This window comes from Lucilia sericata, unplaced genomic scaffold (genome assembly GCF_015586225.1).
Source record: "Lucilia sericata isolate MDLA Ls3-8-SP2 unplaced genomic scaffold, ASM1558622v1 Contig000842F_arrow, whole genome shotgun sequence".
Taxonomy (NCBI): domain Eukaryota; kingdom Metazoa; phylum Arthropoda; class Insecta; order Diptera; family Calliphoridae; genus Lucilia; species Lucilia sericata.
Window position 1 is genome coordinate 145,390 of NW_023994834.1, and position 15,894 is coordinate 161,283.

General features: G+C 32.3%; 2 protein-coding genes across 2 annotated transcripts; one reads left to right on the plus strand and one right to left on the minus strand.

Annotated features, from left to right (window-relative positions):
• Positions 1–135: 135 nt before the first annotated feature.
• On the plus strand, positions 136–9,682 carry LOC119608480 (mediator of RNA polymerase II transcription subunit 23). The gene is made up of 18 exons (XM_037962921.1): positions 136–457; positions 522–615; positions 675–825; positions 1,296–1,596; positions 1,663–2,178; positions 2,243–2,329; positions 2,390–2,491; positions 2,555–2,655; positions 2,712–2,960; positions 6,316–6,443; positions 6,509–6,683; positions 6,744–7,232; positions 7,294–7,617; positions 7,687–7,910; positions 7,972–8,054; positions 8,112–8,259; positions 8,323–8,767; positions 8,832–9,682. Exons 1-18 carry the CDS (start codon positions 419–421, stop codon positions 9,628–9,630), a joined length of 4,455 nt encoding a protein of 1,484 aa, XP_037818849.1. The 5' UTR covers positions 136–418; the 3' UTR covers positions 9,631–9,682.
• Positions 9,683–9,773: 91 nt separating this feature from the next.
• LOC119608481 (chromatin assembly factor 1 subunit B) lies at positions 9,774–12,604 on the minus strand. The gene has a single exon (XM_037962922.1). The coding sequence runs from the start codon at positions 12,456–12,458 to the stop codon at positions 9,948–9,950; it is 2,511 nt and encodes an 836-aa protein (XP_037818850.1). The 5' UTR covers positions 12,459–12,604; the 3' UTR covers positions 9,774–9,947.
• Between the last annotated feature and the right edge of the window lie 3,290 nt (positions 12,605–15,894).

Genomic DNA, 15,894 nt, shown 5'->3' on the forward strand with positions numbered 1-15,894 from the left:
AATACACTAGATTTGCTCAAAACGCCTCAGTGGAAACATAGCATAAACGTAGTTGAAAACTTAGCCGGCTTACAGCCAATTTTAAGCCGCCGCCGACTTATTTAGTGTCAGTCGCCGCCGCCGTTAATATTTGTCGGCGCAGAGCTCTGGTGTGAATTGTTTGGCAGGTTGTAAAAAAGTGAAAATTTTGCTAAAAATATTAAATTAAAATAAATTAAAATGATATAAATGTTTTAATTAAAGAAATAAAGTTAAAAAATAACTTAAGCTTATTATTAAAAAGCTTGGTTAACCCAATAAACCTTTTTATTTATACAAGTTTCTCTTTTTGCGAATTTACAACCGGCTTTTTTGAAAATATTTTGCTGGTCTGTCCAATTGTTAATATTTTGTGCAAGATTTTTCACATTACAGAACCATGGATGTGCAAATATTAGACTGTGTTAATAACTATTTGGTGGGTAAAAGCAAATAAATGTGAAATTATACAATTCCCTAATGTTTATGTTGTATTTATGCAGAAAGTGGAGCCCATTGAAGAGGCCTTTCTCAGTGTGATTGTCTATCGGCCAGAGGGCGAACAAGATAAAGCCTCTAAGTTCTCCAATGATATTGGTAATGTTGACTGCAAGTTATTTATAGTTTATTTTACTAAAATTGTATTTTTTTTGTAGTTACGGCTTTTGGCTCCATTCCTCAAGACAGTAAAGAGGGTATTGTGCGTCAGTATTTGGAGAAGGCAGCCTCTGCCACTAACACCAATCAGTTAAAAGTGTTGATGGGTACATTGGGCAAATTGGCAGAATCTCATTTGATTACAGCAAAGTAAGTACCTATTTTGCGAAAAATATTTGTGTTTGGGAAACGGAATGTCGCTTCAAAGCAACAAGCAAAACTTTTCGCAGTCTCCAGTATAGCAGACGGCGCAGAGTTAAAAATGTTCAATATCCAACGAATGTTTGAATCATATTTGGAAGAATAAAAGGATAATATATCATAGACAACACGTTATGTTTGATGGAACACCACATAAACGTTTAATAGAAGATACTACCAACACACTGTACTGTGAGGTCTCTAGAATTGAAATTTTAATGAACACATTATCTTTCGTTAAAAACTTCCGGTTGATAAAGCTGCCGCTAAATAGTCAATGATCGAGGATCAAGTTCTAGACGAAGATCAAAATCTTGAGTACCTCAATGGGTCTATTTTAATTTGTAATCGATTGACCTATATGTAGTTAAAACTTGTTGGAGAACGTTATTTATATCTTGTTCTATCTTCTCTTTTAGATTACTCTGCGACAAGATACTCTTGTGTGAAAAGTTAAATTATGAAAACAAGAACTTTTGGATAGAAAGTTTTAGACTAATTAAAAAAGTTATAGATCATGTAGACTACAAAGGCGTAAGAGAAATAATGAAAGCATGTCGTGATAAGGCTCAACGATTTCCTCTCAATGTAAATGTCACTTATTTACCACAATTACTGGCACTAGAAGATACCATACGTTATATATTCGATCGTAATAATTGCCTTTTACCAGCCTATTTCATAGCTAATGAAATAATCAAACCCTTTCCCTATCATTGGGTAAGTTAAGAGAAAATATCTTAAAACGTATAAGAATTTAAAATGGTTTTACTATTTCCTTAACAGAAACTTAATAAATTAATGACCGATGTTGTTGAAGAATTTCGTCAAACTGCCCAAATGGTCTCGATTATTGGTCACACCCATATGCTGCCGATTGTTGAACATTTCGGTTATGCTGATCATATGATGAACTCTTGGAAACTAGATCCTAATACTTTAAAATTTAATTTTAAAGGTAGTCTACCCTACGAACCAGAATTAATGGAAGAACAACCACAATTGTTGCGTTATGTTTTGGAACAAACCTATTCTAAGGAAATGATTTCGACGATGTTAAATCTACAAAAACATCAGAAACAAAGGTGTAATACCTTAGAAGATCAATTGGTTAATTTGATCATAAATGCTATGGAAATGACCGAATCAAATGAAAATATTGCTGGCAGTAGTTTCAATGTTCCCGAGGAGCAAATACCACAAAACGAATGGATATGGTTGCATTTATCTTCACAATTGATTTATTTTGTTCTATTTCATTTTGTTAGTTTTACGCATATCGTATTGGCTTTATATGATAAGGTAGAATGGATAGCTTAACTTCACATAATATATTCTATTTATATTTGTCTGTTTTTATTTCAAGCTTTCGAAGAAAGAGTTACGCAAGGGTCGTGATCAACTGATGTGGATTTTATTACAATTTATTTCAGGCAGTATACAAAAGAATCCTGTAAGTTAATTGTTAATACCTTTTTACTTAGAAAATTGCTTACTTTTATTTATTTTTCAGATTGGCAACTTTTTACCCATGTTTAAATTGTTTGATTTACTGTATCCTGAACAAGAACCTTTGCCCCTACCCGACTGCAATAAATCTTGTTCCTTGAGACAAGTAATCTAATAGATTTTTTATGTTATACTATTTTGGCTTATTTTACATATTTTTATGTTCCAGATGGCTCCCATTTGTATATGGATTCATTTAATGAAAAAAACTAGAAATGAGAATATGAACATTACGCGTCCTTTACCTATTGCTTTAAAAAATCATCATGAGTATGTTAATTAGTTTAAAAGACTAGAGAAATTATTGTTTCCCTTTTTTGTTTCAGTTTCCTCCAGCATTTGGTTTTGCCAACCACCATGATGTCCATGAGTTTGAGTAATGATTTTCGCATTGTTTTAGTTTGCAATGCTTATTCTACGAATCAAGAGTTTTTTGCACGACCCATGAATATATTGGTAGAAGCTTTAAATGGCAATGCCAAATCTGCTAATGGTGCTGCTATACAACCTTTACCGTATTCCATGGTAGTTTTAGACAGCTTAACAGTTCATAGCAAAATGTCTCTTATACATGGGTAAGTAGATGATTCTCACAAAAGGATTTAGAACCATTTGAGAAGTCAAATTAGAGTCTATAGTATAGTCTATAGTCTAGTTTACAGTCTAGTCTATAGTCTAGTCTATAGTCTAGTCTATAGTCTAGTCTATATTCTAGTCTATATTCTAGTCAATAGTCTATTCTATAGTCTAGTCTATAGTCTAGTCCATAGTCTAGTCCATAGTCTAGTCCTAGTCTAGTCTATAGTCTAGTCTAGTTAGTTATAGTCTAGTCTATAGTCTAGTCTATAGTCCAGTCTATAGTCTAGTCTATAGTCCAGTCTATAGTCTAGTCTATAGTCTAGTCTATATTCTAGTCAATAGTCTATTCTATAGTCTAGTCTATAGTCTAGTCCATAGTCTAGTCCATAGTCTAGTCTATAGTCTAGTCTATAGTCTAGTTATAGTCTAGTCTATAGTCTAGTCTATAGTCCAGTCTATAGTCTAGTCTATAGTCTAGTCTATAGTAGTCTATAGTCTAGTCTATAGTTTAGTCTATAGTCTAGTCTATAGTCTAGTCTATAATCTAGTCTATAGTCTAGTCTATAGTCTAGTCTATAGTCTAGTCTATAGTCTAGTCTATAGTCTAGTCTATAGTCTAGTCTATAGTCTAGTCTATAGTCTAGTCTATAGTAGTCTATAGTCTAGTCTATAGTCTAGTCTATAGTCTAGTCTATAGTCTAGTCTATAGTCTAGTCATAGTTAGTCTATAGTCTAGTATATAGTTAGTCTATAGTCTAGTCTATAGTCTAGTCTATAGTCTAGTCTATAGTCTAGTCTATAGTAGTCTATAGTCTAGTCTATAGTTAGTCTATAGTATAGTCTATAGTCTAGTCTATAGTCTAGTCTATAGTCAGTCTATAGTTTAGTCTATAGTTAGTCTATAGTCTAGTCTATAGTCTAGTCTATAGTCTAGTCTATAGTCTAGTCTATAGTCTAGTATATAGTCTAGTCTATAGTCTAGTCTATAGTCTAGTCTATAGTCTAGTCTATAGTCTAGTCTATCGTCTAGTCTAGTTTAGTCTATAGTTAGTCTATAGCTAGTCTATAGTAGTCTATAGTTAGTCTATAGTCTAGTCTATAGTCTAGTCTATAGTCTAGTCTATAGTCTAGTCATAGCTAGTCTATAGTCTAGTCTATAGTCTAGTCTATAGTCTAGTCTATAGTCTAGTCTAGTCTAGTCTATAGTCTAGTCTATAGTCTAGTCTCTAGTCTAGTCTATAGTCTAGTCTATAGTCTAGTCTATAGTCTAGTCTATAGTCTAGTCTATAGTCTAGTCTATAGTCTAGTCTAAGTATAGTCTATAGTCTAGTCTATAGTTTAGTCTATAGTCTAGTCTATAGTCTAGTCTATAGTCTAGTCTAGAGTCTAGTCTATAGTCTAGTCTATAGTCTAGTCTATAGTCTAGTCTATAGTCTAGTCTATAGTCTAGTCTATAGTTAGTCTAGTTAGTCTATCGTTAGTCTATGTCTAGTCTATAGTCTAGTCTATAGTCTAGTCTATAGTCTAGTCTATGATTAAGTCTAGTCTAGTCTATAGTCTAGTCTATAGTCTAGTCTATAGTCTAGTCTATAGTCTAGTCTATAGTCTAGTCTATCTAGTCTAGTAGTCTATGTCTAGTCTATAGTCTAGTCTATAGTCTAGTCTATAGTCTAGTCTATAGTCTAGTCTATAGTCTAGTCTTAGTTTAGTATATAGTCTATTCTAGAGTTTAGTCTAGTCTAGTGATAGTCTAGTCTATAGTCTAGTCTATAGTTAGTCTATAGTCTAGTCTATTAGTCTAGTCTATTAGTCTAGTCTATAGTCTAGTCTTAGTCTAGTCTAGTCTATAGTCTAGTCTATAGTCTAGTCTATAGTCTAGTCTATAGTCTAGTCTATAGTCTAGTCTATAGTCTAGTATAGTCTAGTCTATAGTCTAGTCTTAGTCTAGTCTATAGTCTAGTCTATAGTCTAGTCTATAGTCTAGGTCTATAGTCTAGTCTATAGTCTAGTCTATAGTCTAGTCTATAGTCTAGTCTATAGTCTAGTCTATAGTCTAGTCTATAGTCTAGTCTATAGTCTAGTCTATAGTCTAGTCTATAGTCTAGTCTATAGTCTAGTCTATGTCTAGTATAGTCTAGTCTATAGTCTAGTCTATAGTCTAGTCTATAGTCTAGTCTATGTCTAGTCATAGTCTAGTCTATAGTCTAGTCTATAGTTCTAGTCTATAGTCTAGTCTAGAGTCTAGTCTATAGTCTAGTCTATAGTCTAGTCTATAGTCTAGTCTATAGTCTAGTCTATAGTCTAGTCTATAGTCTAGTCTATAGTCTAGTCTATAGTCTAGTCTATAGTCTAGTCTATAGTTCTAGTCTATAGTCTAGTATATAGTCTAGTCTATAGTCTAGTCTATAGTCTAGTCTATAGTCTAGTCTATAGTCTAGTCTATAGTCTAGTCTATAGTCTAGTCTATAGTCTAGTCTATAGTCTAGTCTATAGTCTAGTCTATAGTCTAGTCTATAGTCTAGTCTATAGTCTAGTCTATAGTCTAGTCTATAGTCTAGTCTATAGTCTAGTCTATAGTCTAGTCTATAGTCTAGTCTATAGTCTAGTCTATAGTCTAGTCTATAGTCTAGTCTATAGTCTAGTCTATAGTCTAGTCTATAGTCTAGTCTATAGTCTAGTCTATAGTCTAGTCTATAGTCTAGTCTATAGTCTAGTCTATAGTCTAGTCTATAGTCTAGTCTATAGTCTAGTCTATAGTTTAGTCTATAGTCTAGTCTATAGTCTAGTCTATAGTCTAGTCTATAGTCTAGTATAGTCTAGTCTATAGTCTAGTCTATAGTCTAGTCTATAGTCTAGTCTATAGTCTAGTCTATAGTCTAGTCTATAGTTTAGTCTATAGTTTAGTCTATAGTCTAGTCTATAGTCTAGTCTATAGTCTAGTCTATAGTCTAGTCTATAGTCTAGTCTATAGTCTAGTCTATAGTCTAGTCTAGTGTCTAGTCTATAGTCTAGTCTATAGTCTAGTCTATAGTCTAGTCTATAGTCTAGTCTATAGTCTAGTCTATAGTCTAGTCTATAGTCTAGTCTATAGTTAAGTCTATAGTCTAGTCTATAGTCTAGTCTATAGTCTAGTCTATAGTCTAGTTTATAGTCTAGTCTATAGTCTAGTCTATAGTATAGTCTATAGTCTAGTATATAGTCTAGTCTATAGTCTAGTCTATAGTCTAGTCTAAAGTCTAGTCTATAGTCTAGTCTATAGTCTAGTCTATAGTCTAATCTATTGTCTAGTCTATTGTCTAGTCTATAATCTAGTTTATAATTCATTTTTTAATATTGAAATTGTGTCTCTAGATTTGTTACACAAATGATAAAACAATCCCAATCTAAAAACTCTGTACCCACACCCGCTTTAATAGAGACCTATGCACGTCTTTTGGTATACACCGAAATTGAATCTTTGGGTATCAAGGGATTTTTGTGTAAGTTTTTACTAAAATATTAACAAAATAGTTCTATAGACTTTAAAATCTCTTAAATTTTCCAGTACAATTATTTCCGGCTGTTTTTAAACATCATGCCTGGGGTATACTACACATATTATTGGAAATGTTTTCCTATAAAATGCATCATATACCCACTCATTATAGAATACAATTGCTGTCGCATTTACATTCTTTGGTACATGTGCCGCAGAGCAATAAAATGCAATTGAATTTATGGTAGGTTATTTTTTAAATAAATATATTTTTTTGTAAGTTTAACCATATTGTTTGCTTTAGCTTTGAATCCACCTCTTTACGTTTAATCAATGGCATGGGTTCGGTTGAGTTTCAACCTCAGCTTTCGCGTTACTTCAATGAAAAGCCACCAGCTTCGGTGACTTCTGCAGAAAGTGAAGAACTTAATCGTGTTTTAATTTTAACGTTGGCACGTGCTATGCATGTTACTGGTTCGGGAGAAGAAATGCAGGCCTGGTGTAAAGAATTACTATCGAATATAATGCAAAATACACCACATGCCTGGGCACCACATTCATTGGCCTGTTTTCCGCCTGCTCTTGCAGAATTTTTTGCTCAAAATAATCATCCCATAGAAAATAAGGCGCTATTGAAAAAATCCGTCGAAGAGGAATTTCGCAATTGGTCTTCGATGACCAATGAGAATGATATAATCAATCATTTTATAAAACCCAATACAAGTCCTTTATTCTTGTGTCTGCTATATAAAATGATATGGGAAACTGATAATATAAATCCGGTGGCCTATAAGTAAGTAGATCTGTATAAAACATCTGAATACAAATTGTTAATATTCATATTATTTCTTTAGAATCCTAGAGGGTATTAGTGCTCGTGCTTTGTCCGCTAATTTGCGTAAACTTTGTGATTACTTGATAAGCGAAGTGGTGTCTTCAAATGGCAAAGAATTTATACATAAAAGTGTCGACTCTATTAATAACATGATTTGGAAATATAATGTTGTTACCATAGATCGTGTGGTCTTGTGTTTGGCCCTGCGCACTTTGGAAGGCAGTGAGGCTCAAGTTTGTTTCTTAATCATACAATTGTTATTGTTGAAAACTTCCGAATTAAGAAATCGTGTTACCGAATTTTGCAAAGAAAATAATCCTGATCATTGGAAACAAATTAATAGGTAAGTTGGTAATAGAACCAAAAGGTAGAAATCAAAGTGTAATGAAATTCTAAATAATTTTCATTTTAGTCATGAAAAACATGTGTCTTTCCATCAAAAATATCCCGAGAAATTTGCTCCCGATGAATCTGCCTCACATCCACCACTGCCAGTGTACTTTTCAAATGTTTGTTTAAGATTTTTACCCGTATTGGATGTGGTTATTCATCGTTTTATAGAAATGCCCATACAACATGTTCATCAAATTCTGGAGGTTATATTGGATCATTTAAGTGTTTTATATAAATTTCATGGTAAAAGTTTTAAATTACAAATTTCACATAAATTTTGTTACATTTATTTATTATATTCCAGATCGTCCCATTACTTATCTATACAATACTTTACATTTCTATGAGCGTATTTTAAGGGATCGTCCCTCTTTGAAAAGGAAGTTGGTAAGTTGGAAATTGAATCTTATTTTTAACAAATGTTTAATACTTTTAAACGTCTAGGTTAGCGCTGTGACCGGTTCTTTTTGTGATATACGACCTCCTAACTGGTGTGTTAGTGAGCAATATAAACTGTTTTTACAAAGTCCCGAACTCTTGTGGAATCCAGATTTGTCTTATTATATGAATCTAATAAAACGTTTAGCGGAGAGTAAGTTATGCTAAAATTAATAATATTACTTACTTCATTAATTCGTTTCTCTAATACCTTCAGCCATAAGTGGTAAAAATGTATTCTTTAATACCGACTGGCGTTTTAATGAATTTTCAAATGCTCCGGCTCATGCCATGTATGTCACCTGTGTGGAACTGTTAAGTTTGCCGGTAGCACCTCAAATCGTGGCCAATAATATTATCGATGTTATTGTCAAGGGTTATGCTTTGACACCGCAAAAAGAAATACATTCCTACATAAATGCCGTGGGTATAGTTTTGGCAGAATTGCCAGAGGCCTATTGGAGTGGTATTTATGAAAGATTGCAGGAGGTGTTGAATTTACCGAATATGTTGCGTTGGAATTATCGTTTTAATGCTTTCGAAATGTTTAACTTTAAACTGGTGCGCGAAGCCATGGTGGAGAAAACTTTTGCTGTTGTATTGGCGGTGGCACATTCAATATTCCATCATATGGGCGGTTTTAAATTGGCAACAATGACTAAGTGAGTAGTAATTTAAAAAAAAGCAAAGAAATTTTATTTAAAATCTTATTTTTTTCTGCAATAGATACATTAAGGAAACCTTAAAGCCGCGTGTGGTGACAGAACATCAATTGGTGTTTTTGTGTCATGTATTTGGACCATTTTTACAACGTATCGAACAGGAGAAACCAAATGCTGTTGCGGGCATAGCTATACTACTCTACGAGATGCTGGAAGTGGTTGACAAACAGCATGGCCCCACTCCTTTGGAATATATGGATCCTATATGTGATTTTCTATATCACATTAAGTACATACATGTGGGTAACATAATTAAAAATGAATCGGAGGCTATTATCAAACGTTTAAGGCCAGCTTTACAAATGCGTTTACGTTTCATAAGCCATTTGAATATAGAGGATAAACATATCGAGAAACCCTGCGAGCAGACCACAAGTAACACCACAGCAGCAAATACTGCCATGGGACAACCAACAATGGGTGCCCAGACTATGCAATTTCAGGCCAATACAATGCAACAAAATTTTTCAAATTTACCAAATCAACAACAGCAACAAACACAGCAGCAGTCAATGCAGCAAAATGTTACAAATAATCCTGGACAACAAACACAGTCGGGTAATCAACAACAACAACAACAGCAGCAGCAGCAACAACAACAACAGCAGTCACAAAACCAACCACAACAACAATTAAATCAACAACAACAACAATTGCATCAAATGCAATTACAGCAATTGCATCAGCAACAACTTCAACAACAACAGTTGCAATTGCATATACAGCAACAACAACAAATGCAGCAGCAGCAACAACAAATGTCTCAGCCACCTAATATGGGTGGCGGTATGCGTCATAATTAAGTACATAAAATGTCTTAAATTATATGAAAAATACAATACATCTTATACTTACTAAATAATTACATTTATCATATTTCGTTGCACATTTGCAAGAGTTGCAAAAAGAATAAGAGTAAAAAGTATGAAACAGTTTAAACTTTTAAAAGCGCTGATAGACAATGTTTTGTTATTAACAAACCATGATTCAAATACTTTATTTTCAAAACTAAATACTTTTTTTTAAATAAGAACAAACAAAAAATATGTAATGCTTTGCTAAATTAGTAAATTTTTGCGTATAAAATGTTTAACTTTTAAATAACCGCACAATAATAGTATTAATCTAATAATTTCTTCTTTGATTTGGGTGTTGAAATCGTTTTTAAGGCTACACGCCTAGGTGTTTTATTACCACTTGGCGTTTGTGGTTTTAGAGTATCTTCCGTCTTTTTCTCCACAGTAGTATCTGTTTTATTTTCCAAAATTTCTAAAGGTTTTGGCAATGTGTCCTTAATGGGTGCTTCTTCGTTTGTTTCCTCATAAACCAAACGTATATCTTCGGTACGTTCACAAGTGATTTCACTTACCGTCAAAGGGGTTATGCCAGCTTCTTTGGCGGGTTCCTTCGAGCTAACTTCGGGTTGAGTTTCCTTTGTGGTTTCTGTATTCGTTTCTTTATTTAAAGGCCAAGCATCCATGGCTTCTTCTACCAAAGAGGTCGTGTTAACAACTGATGGCGTTGTTATAATAGCTCGTGGTGTTTTTCTAACCGCTATGGGTTTAGCTTTTTTATCTTGACGTGGTGTATTATTGTTCTCTTTGGGTAAAGATGATATAGGCGATTGACTGCTAAGTTCCTTTTGGTTTTTTAATATATTTGACATAGAAGTGGGTGTTTGTGGCAAACTGCTGGGTGTGCGAGGATGTCTTCTTATCGTTATGGGTGTAGCCGGACGACTCTTCTTTTCGGGAGATTCGAATTTCTCATCTGAGCTTAGGATTTCTTTATCAATAATAATATCAGCAGCTAAAACTTTTGCTATGGCTGCCTTTTTGGGAGTTGTTGTTTCTTCTGTTGGTTTTGTAGTAGTTTCAGTTTTGTCTTCGTTGTCGGTAACTGGACCAGGTTTGCGTTTGATTGCTATAGGTGTGGCCTTTTGTTCGGGTTTTTCTTCATCAACGGGTCCCGGTTTGCGTTTTATAGCTATAGGTTGAGCTTTATTGGTATCCTTCTTGTTGTCTTCAGTAATAGGTCCAGGTTTGCGTTTAATAGCTATGGGATTTGCCTTCTGTTCTAATTTCACTTGTTCTCCATTGGTAGCCGTTTCATTTATAGATTCAGTTTTACGTTTTATAGCTATAGGTTGCGGCTTATTAGATTCCTCCTTGTTATCATTCTCAGTTGTACTGGGTTTTCTTTTGACTGCTATTGGCATTGCTTCCTTAGGCTTTTCATCTTTCTTACATTCCTCAGACTTGCCTGTTAATGATTTCTTCTCTTCTTCTACTACTTTCTCCAATTGAGATTCCTTTGCAGCACTAATATTTTCTCTTGTTGCGGCACTATCATCGGTCGAAGGTTTTCTTGACTTTGTTGAAGTTTCATTATCCTTTTGCTTTTTTGTTTTCTTAGTAACCTGTGCCAATGCAGCTTCCAGCGCTGCCTCAGAGTTTTCATATTCCTCCCCCAGTTCACCCTCTTCAAAAGTAATTAGTGAACAGAAGCCATCTGTACTGGAGACTACAACAATACGACCATCATTCGACCAGGTAATATCGGTCAAACGTGTGTAATGTATATTCGAAATAAGAGCAAATGGTTGTTTTTGTTGGGTATCATAAAAGTATACCGAACTCTTGGTGGCTACTGCAAATATCATACGATAGGGTAAAGGCACAACAGGTGGATTTTTGTCGGCATTAAAAGGACGTAATTTAAACAATAATGGACAACATTTAACCGCTACCGTATACTGATCGGGACATGGTAAAACTATGGCCGGTTGGCGAAAACCATAACGGCTAAAGGCATATGTGGTATTTAAGGGTCTAGTGCAACCATCATAATCTGTAACACCAGCTGGTGTTAGTAACAATTTGCCATCTGGTGTAAAACTTAAACGGCGGAAAAATGTCTGTAGAGTATCATCATGAAACAGACGCATACGTTTGCCATGTAGGTTATTGTCTTCTGGTACGGGTAAAGTACCTTTGCTAACACGATAAAGCACTTTTTTCGATTGTATATCAAATATGCGCAAATACCTGTCGGTACTTAATGTGGCGATATATTGATTTTTAGGATCCCATGCCACACCTTGAACAAAACCTTTGTGATCATTTAAAATTGCCATAGATTTACCTTTCTGAACATCCCATACCATGGCTGAATTGTCAACTGAACCCGATACTAAAAACATCGAATTGGGAGACCAACTTAAATCATATATATCTTCCATATGACCACGCAACACTTTCAAAGTAATCCAAACTTCTTTATCTTGTTCATTTGTAGGATCCAAAATATTCAAAGGTTCACTGTCCGACTTCAGTTTCCATATGAAAACAACACTTTCATCATCACCCGATGCCAACAGCTCACCACTGGGTGACCATTTAACTACATTAACGGCTCTCTGATGCCGTGTTAAATCAGCCGCCAAATCCAATTCTATATCACCATGTTCCCCCGAAGAAGTGGATTTCATATACCAAATTAAAACATGAGCATCAGTACCACCCGATGCTAGACGATAGTAATTATTGCTGGCATTTGTTGTGGGTTGTATATCAACACTAAGTACTGGATCACGATTGTGCCATGATATTTCTGGGATTTTACACTTCATTTTTAGTGTTTTTATAAAATTTCACAATGTATTATTTATATAAAAATTAAAAGAAAAATAACTAACAAAAAATACTTTTGTAAACTATTCAGTGAGTACAGAAAACCGCGCCAAATTTTGACTCTTTATTTTAGCTCAAATGTCAAAACGAAAAACATAAACAAATAAAAACAGGGTTACTGAATTGGGTATGTGAGTACAGAGTTGCTTTTTTTCAATGTCATAAACAGAATAAAGTTAACGGTTCTATTTTTACTGAATTAAATATTTATAAAAAATACCAAATAATAATTAAAAATACATATTTATATATAATTATCCAATTCATAACTGTCTTGTATCGTATCATGTGTATTTTTTATTAGTTTACACTTGTTTAAACATGTTCTTAATTTATATTAAAAAAGCTCGCATAACTTTACGATTGTTTTTCATAACTGAGTGTATTTATTTAGCATTCAGTGTAAGACTATCATTTTCATGTGAATGCCGACTTTTTAAGACGATAAAACAGAAGAAGAATAATTTCATAAAGTAACCATGAATTAAATTTTTAAAAAGTGTTTTAAAGTGAAATAAAATGAAAAATAATTAATATTAATGTTATAAATAATAAAGTTTTTCAAATAAATTGTATATTTATAAATATTGTTGTGAATTGTACAATTTAAATTAATAATCTACATATAAGAGCGTTATGTTAGTGACAGACAAATTCATTGAAATATAAAAAGAGAGAAAACGTTTTTTATGTTTTACCTGTGATATGCAGATTTAAACAGTGACTAATTTGAAAATATATTACTCGAAAAGTTGGTTCCTAAGCGAAAATGCTACTTTTGTCAAGGTAATTTATGTTCTATACTTTTCCATCCTTTTAAATGCATTATTTTACCACGTTCGCGAGATGGGTGTTTATTAGTTTGTCCATTCATAAAAATCAACATTTTGGACCTTATATGATTCATACATTATATATATTTTCTGATTCCTTAATAGATATCGAAGTCGATTTAGTTATCTCCGCTTGTCCGACTATGCAAACGTTCTTTTTTAATTAAGTTTGTTCTTAAATGTCCATGTATATATTTACAAGCTTGTTGAAGTCAATTTTTTGAAGATCCCAGGTTTCTTCTAGATTCAAATCATTAATTCTTCTATCTCATTATGCTTTTAAGAAGTTTTCTATATAAAATCAGGCAAATTGGCATATAAATAAGGGAAATAAAAGCAAAATTCCTAAAGAATCTCTGAAAGTATTTCTTTTTTTTAGTCTAGTCTAGTTCATAGTCAAGTCTAGTTCATAGTCAAGTCTAGTTCATAGTCTAGTCTAGTCTATAATCTAGTCTATAGTCTAGTCCATAGTCTAGTCTATAGTCAAGTCTATTGCATAGTCTATAGTCTAGTCTATAGTCAAGTCTATTGTCTAGTCTATAGTCTAGTCTATAGTCTAGTCTATAGTCTAGTCTATAGTCTAGTCTATAGTCTAGTCTATAGTCTAGTCTATAGTCTAGTCTATAGTCCAGTCTATAGTCTAGTCTATAGTCTAGTCTATAGTCTAGTCTATAGTCAAGTCTATAGTCTAGTCTATAGTCTAGTCTGCTTAGTCTATAGTCTAGCGCACGCAACACCTTCAAAGTAATCCAAACTTCTTTATCTTGTTCATTTGTGGAATCCAAGTCTAGTCTATAGTCAAGTCTATAGTCTAGTCTATAGTCTAGTCTATAGTCTAGTCTATAGTCTAGTCTATAGTCTAGTCTATAGTCTAATCTATAGTCTAGTCTATAGTCTAGTCTATAGTCTAGTCTATAGTCAAGTCTATTGCATAGTCTATAGTCTAGTCTATTGTCTAGTCTATAGTCTAGTCTATAGTCAAGTCTATTGCATGGTCTATAGTCTAGTCTATTGTCTAGTCTATAGTCTAGTCTATAGTCTAGTCTATAGTCTAGTCTATAGTCTAGTCTATAGTCTAGTCTATAGTCTAGTCTATAGTCTAGTCTATAGTCTAGTCTATAGTCTAGTCTATAGTCTAGTCTATAGTCTAGTCTATAGTCTAGTCTATTGTCTAGTCCATAGTCTAGTCTACAGTCTAGTCTACTGCCTAGTTTATAGTCTAGTCTATAGTCTTGTCTATTGTCTAGTCTATAGTCTAGTCTATAGTCTAGTCTTTATAGTCTAGTCTATAGTATAGTCTATAGTCTAGTCTACCATTTTCAATTTTATTTCAGAATTTTCCAATTCAATTTCAGAAATTTCTAATTATAAATCAGAAATTTCTACTTATATTTCAAAAGTTTATAGTCTATAGTCTAGTCTACAATCTAGTCTATTGTAAGATTATAATCTATGTAGTCCATGGTCTAGTCTACAGTCTATTCTATTGACGAGTCTATAGTCTAGTCTATTGTTTTGTCTATTGTCTAGTCTATTGTATGATTATAATCTAGTCTATTTTCTAGTCTATTGTCTATATTGAAACAGGATCATTTCAGATTGAATTAGATTTTAATAGAAGGGTATATTTTGGTTTGCTATAGAGTATAATTTAATTTAGAGTAGATTTTAAAGGATATAGCTTAATAAAACTTACCATTTAAACAGAATTTTAGCTTTTAAAAAAACATTTTCTCCTTGTTTTTTTTTCCGTTTCTTTATTAATTTTAATTTTTATTATATAATATATAATTTTATATTAATTCAAGATGTTCTCTCTCTAACATGGGGAGAAGTTTTTTTTATTTTGTTTTACTTTTACATACAAATGTGTTTTTTTAAAGGACTCTTTTTTTTACGAATTTTATTTTTTTTTGTTGTTTTTTATTAGATATAATTAGTAGTTTTTTTATTTTTTGCTACTTATTATGAATTTTTAATTATATTTAAACTGTGGTTTGTTTTTTTTATTAAATGTTTTCAATAATAAGAGCAAAAAAAAGTAAAATTAAAAGAAAATTTTAAATTAAATTATAGAAAATAAAGTATAAAGGCAAATTATTTTCGTAAAAAAACAAAATTGTGTTATAAACAACAATTTTTTTATAATATTTTTATGTTATAAAGTTAATGATGTTTTTGTTTAATATTAAATGATTTGAATTTTCTTAAATTTTTGTTTGTTTTGTAAGTTTTATTTGATTTTTAACAACTAAAGCAATTTAGTTACTTTTATTTATTTCTTTTTATATTTAATAAGCTAACATATATTTTATTAAAGACCGTTTTTTTTTATTTAATAAATATAATGCCAAAAATTCTAAAATAATTTTAAATTATTAAATATATGTATATGTGTTTTTTTTTGTTATTTTATCCAAAAAAAAAGTAAAACTAAACTGCTTTAACATCTAAAGTTTCTTTTTTTTTACTAACTATTTGTTTTTCCAACTTTTTTTTATAATTTAATTTTGTGTGTTGTATATTTTTATGATTTTTTTTT

Coding starts and splice junctions, on each gene's coding strand:
- LOC119608480 (XM_037962921.1), top strand. CDS start 419: ATGGATGTGCAAATATTAGACTGTGTTAATAACTATTTG. Junction 2,492..2,554: donor AATCTTGTTCCTTGAGACAA/GTAATCTAATAG, acceptor TTTATGTTCCAG/ATGGCTCCCATTTGTATATG. Junction 2,656..2,711: donor GCTTTAAAAAATCATCATGA/GTATGTTAATTA, acceptor TTTTTGTTTCAG/TTTCCTCCAGCATTTGGTTT.
- LOC119608481 (XM_037962922.1), bottom strand. CDS start 12,458: ATGAAGTGTAAAATCCCAGAAATATCATGGCACAATCGTGATCCAGTA.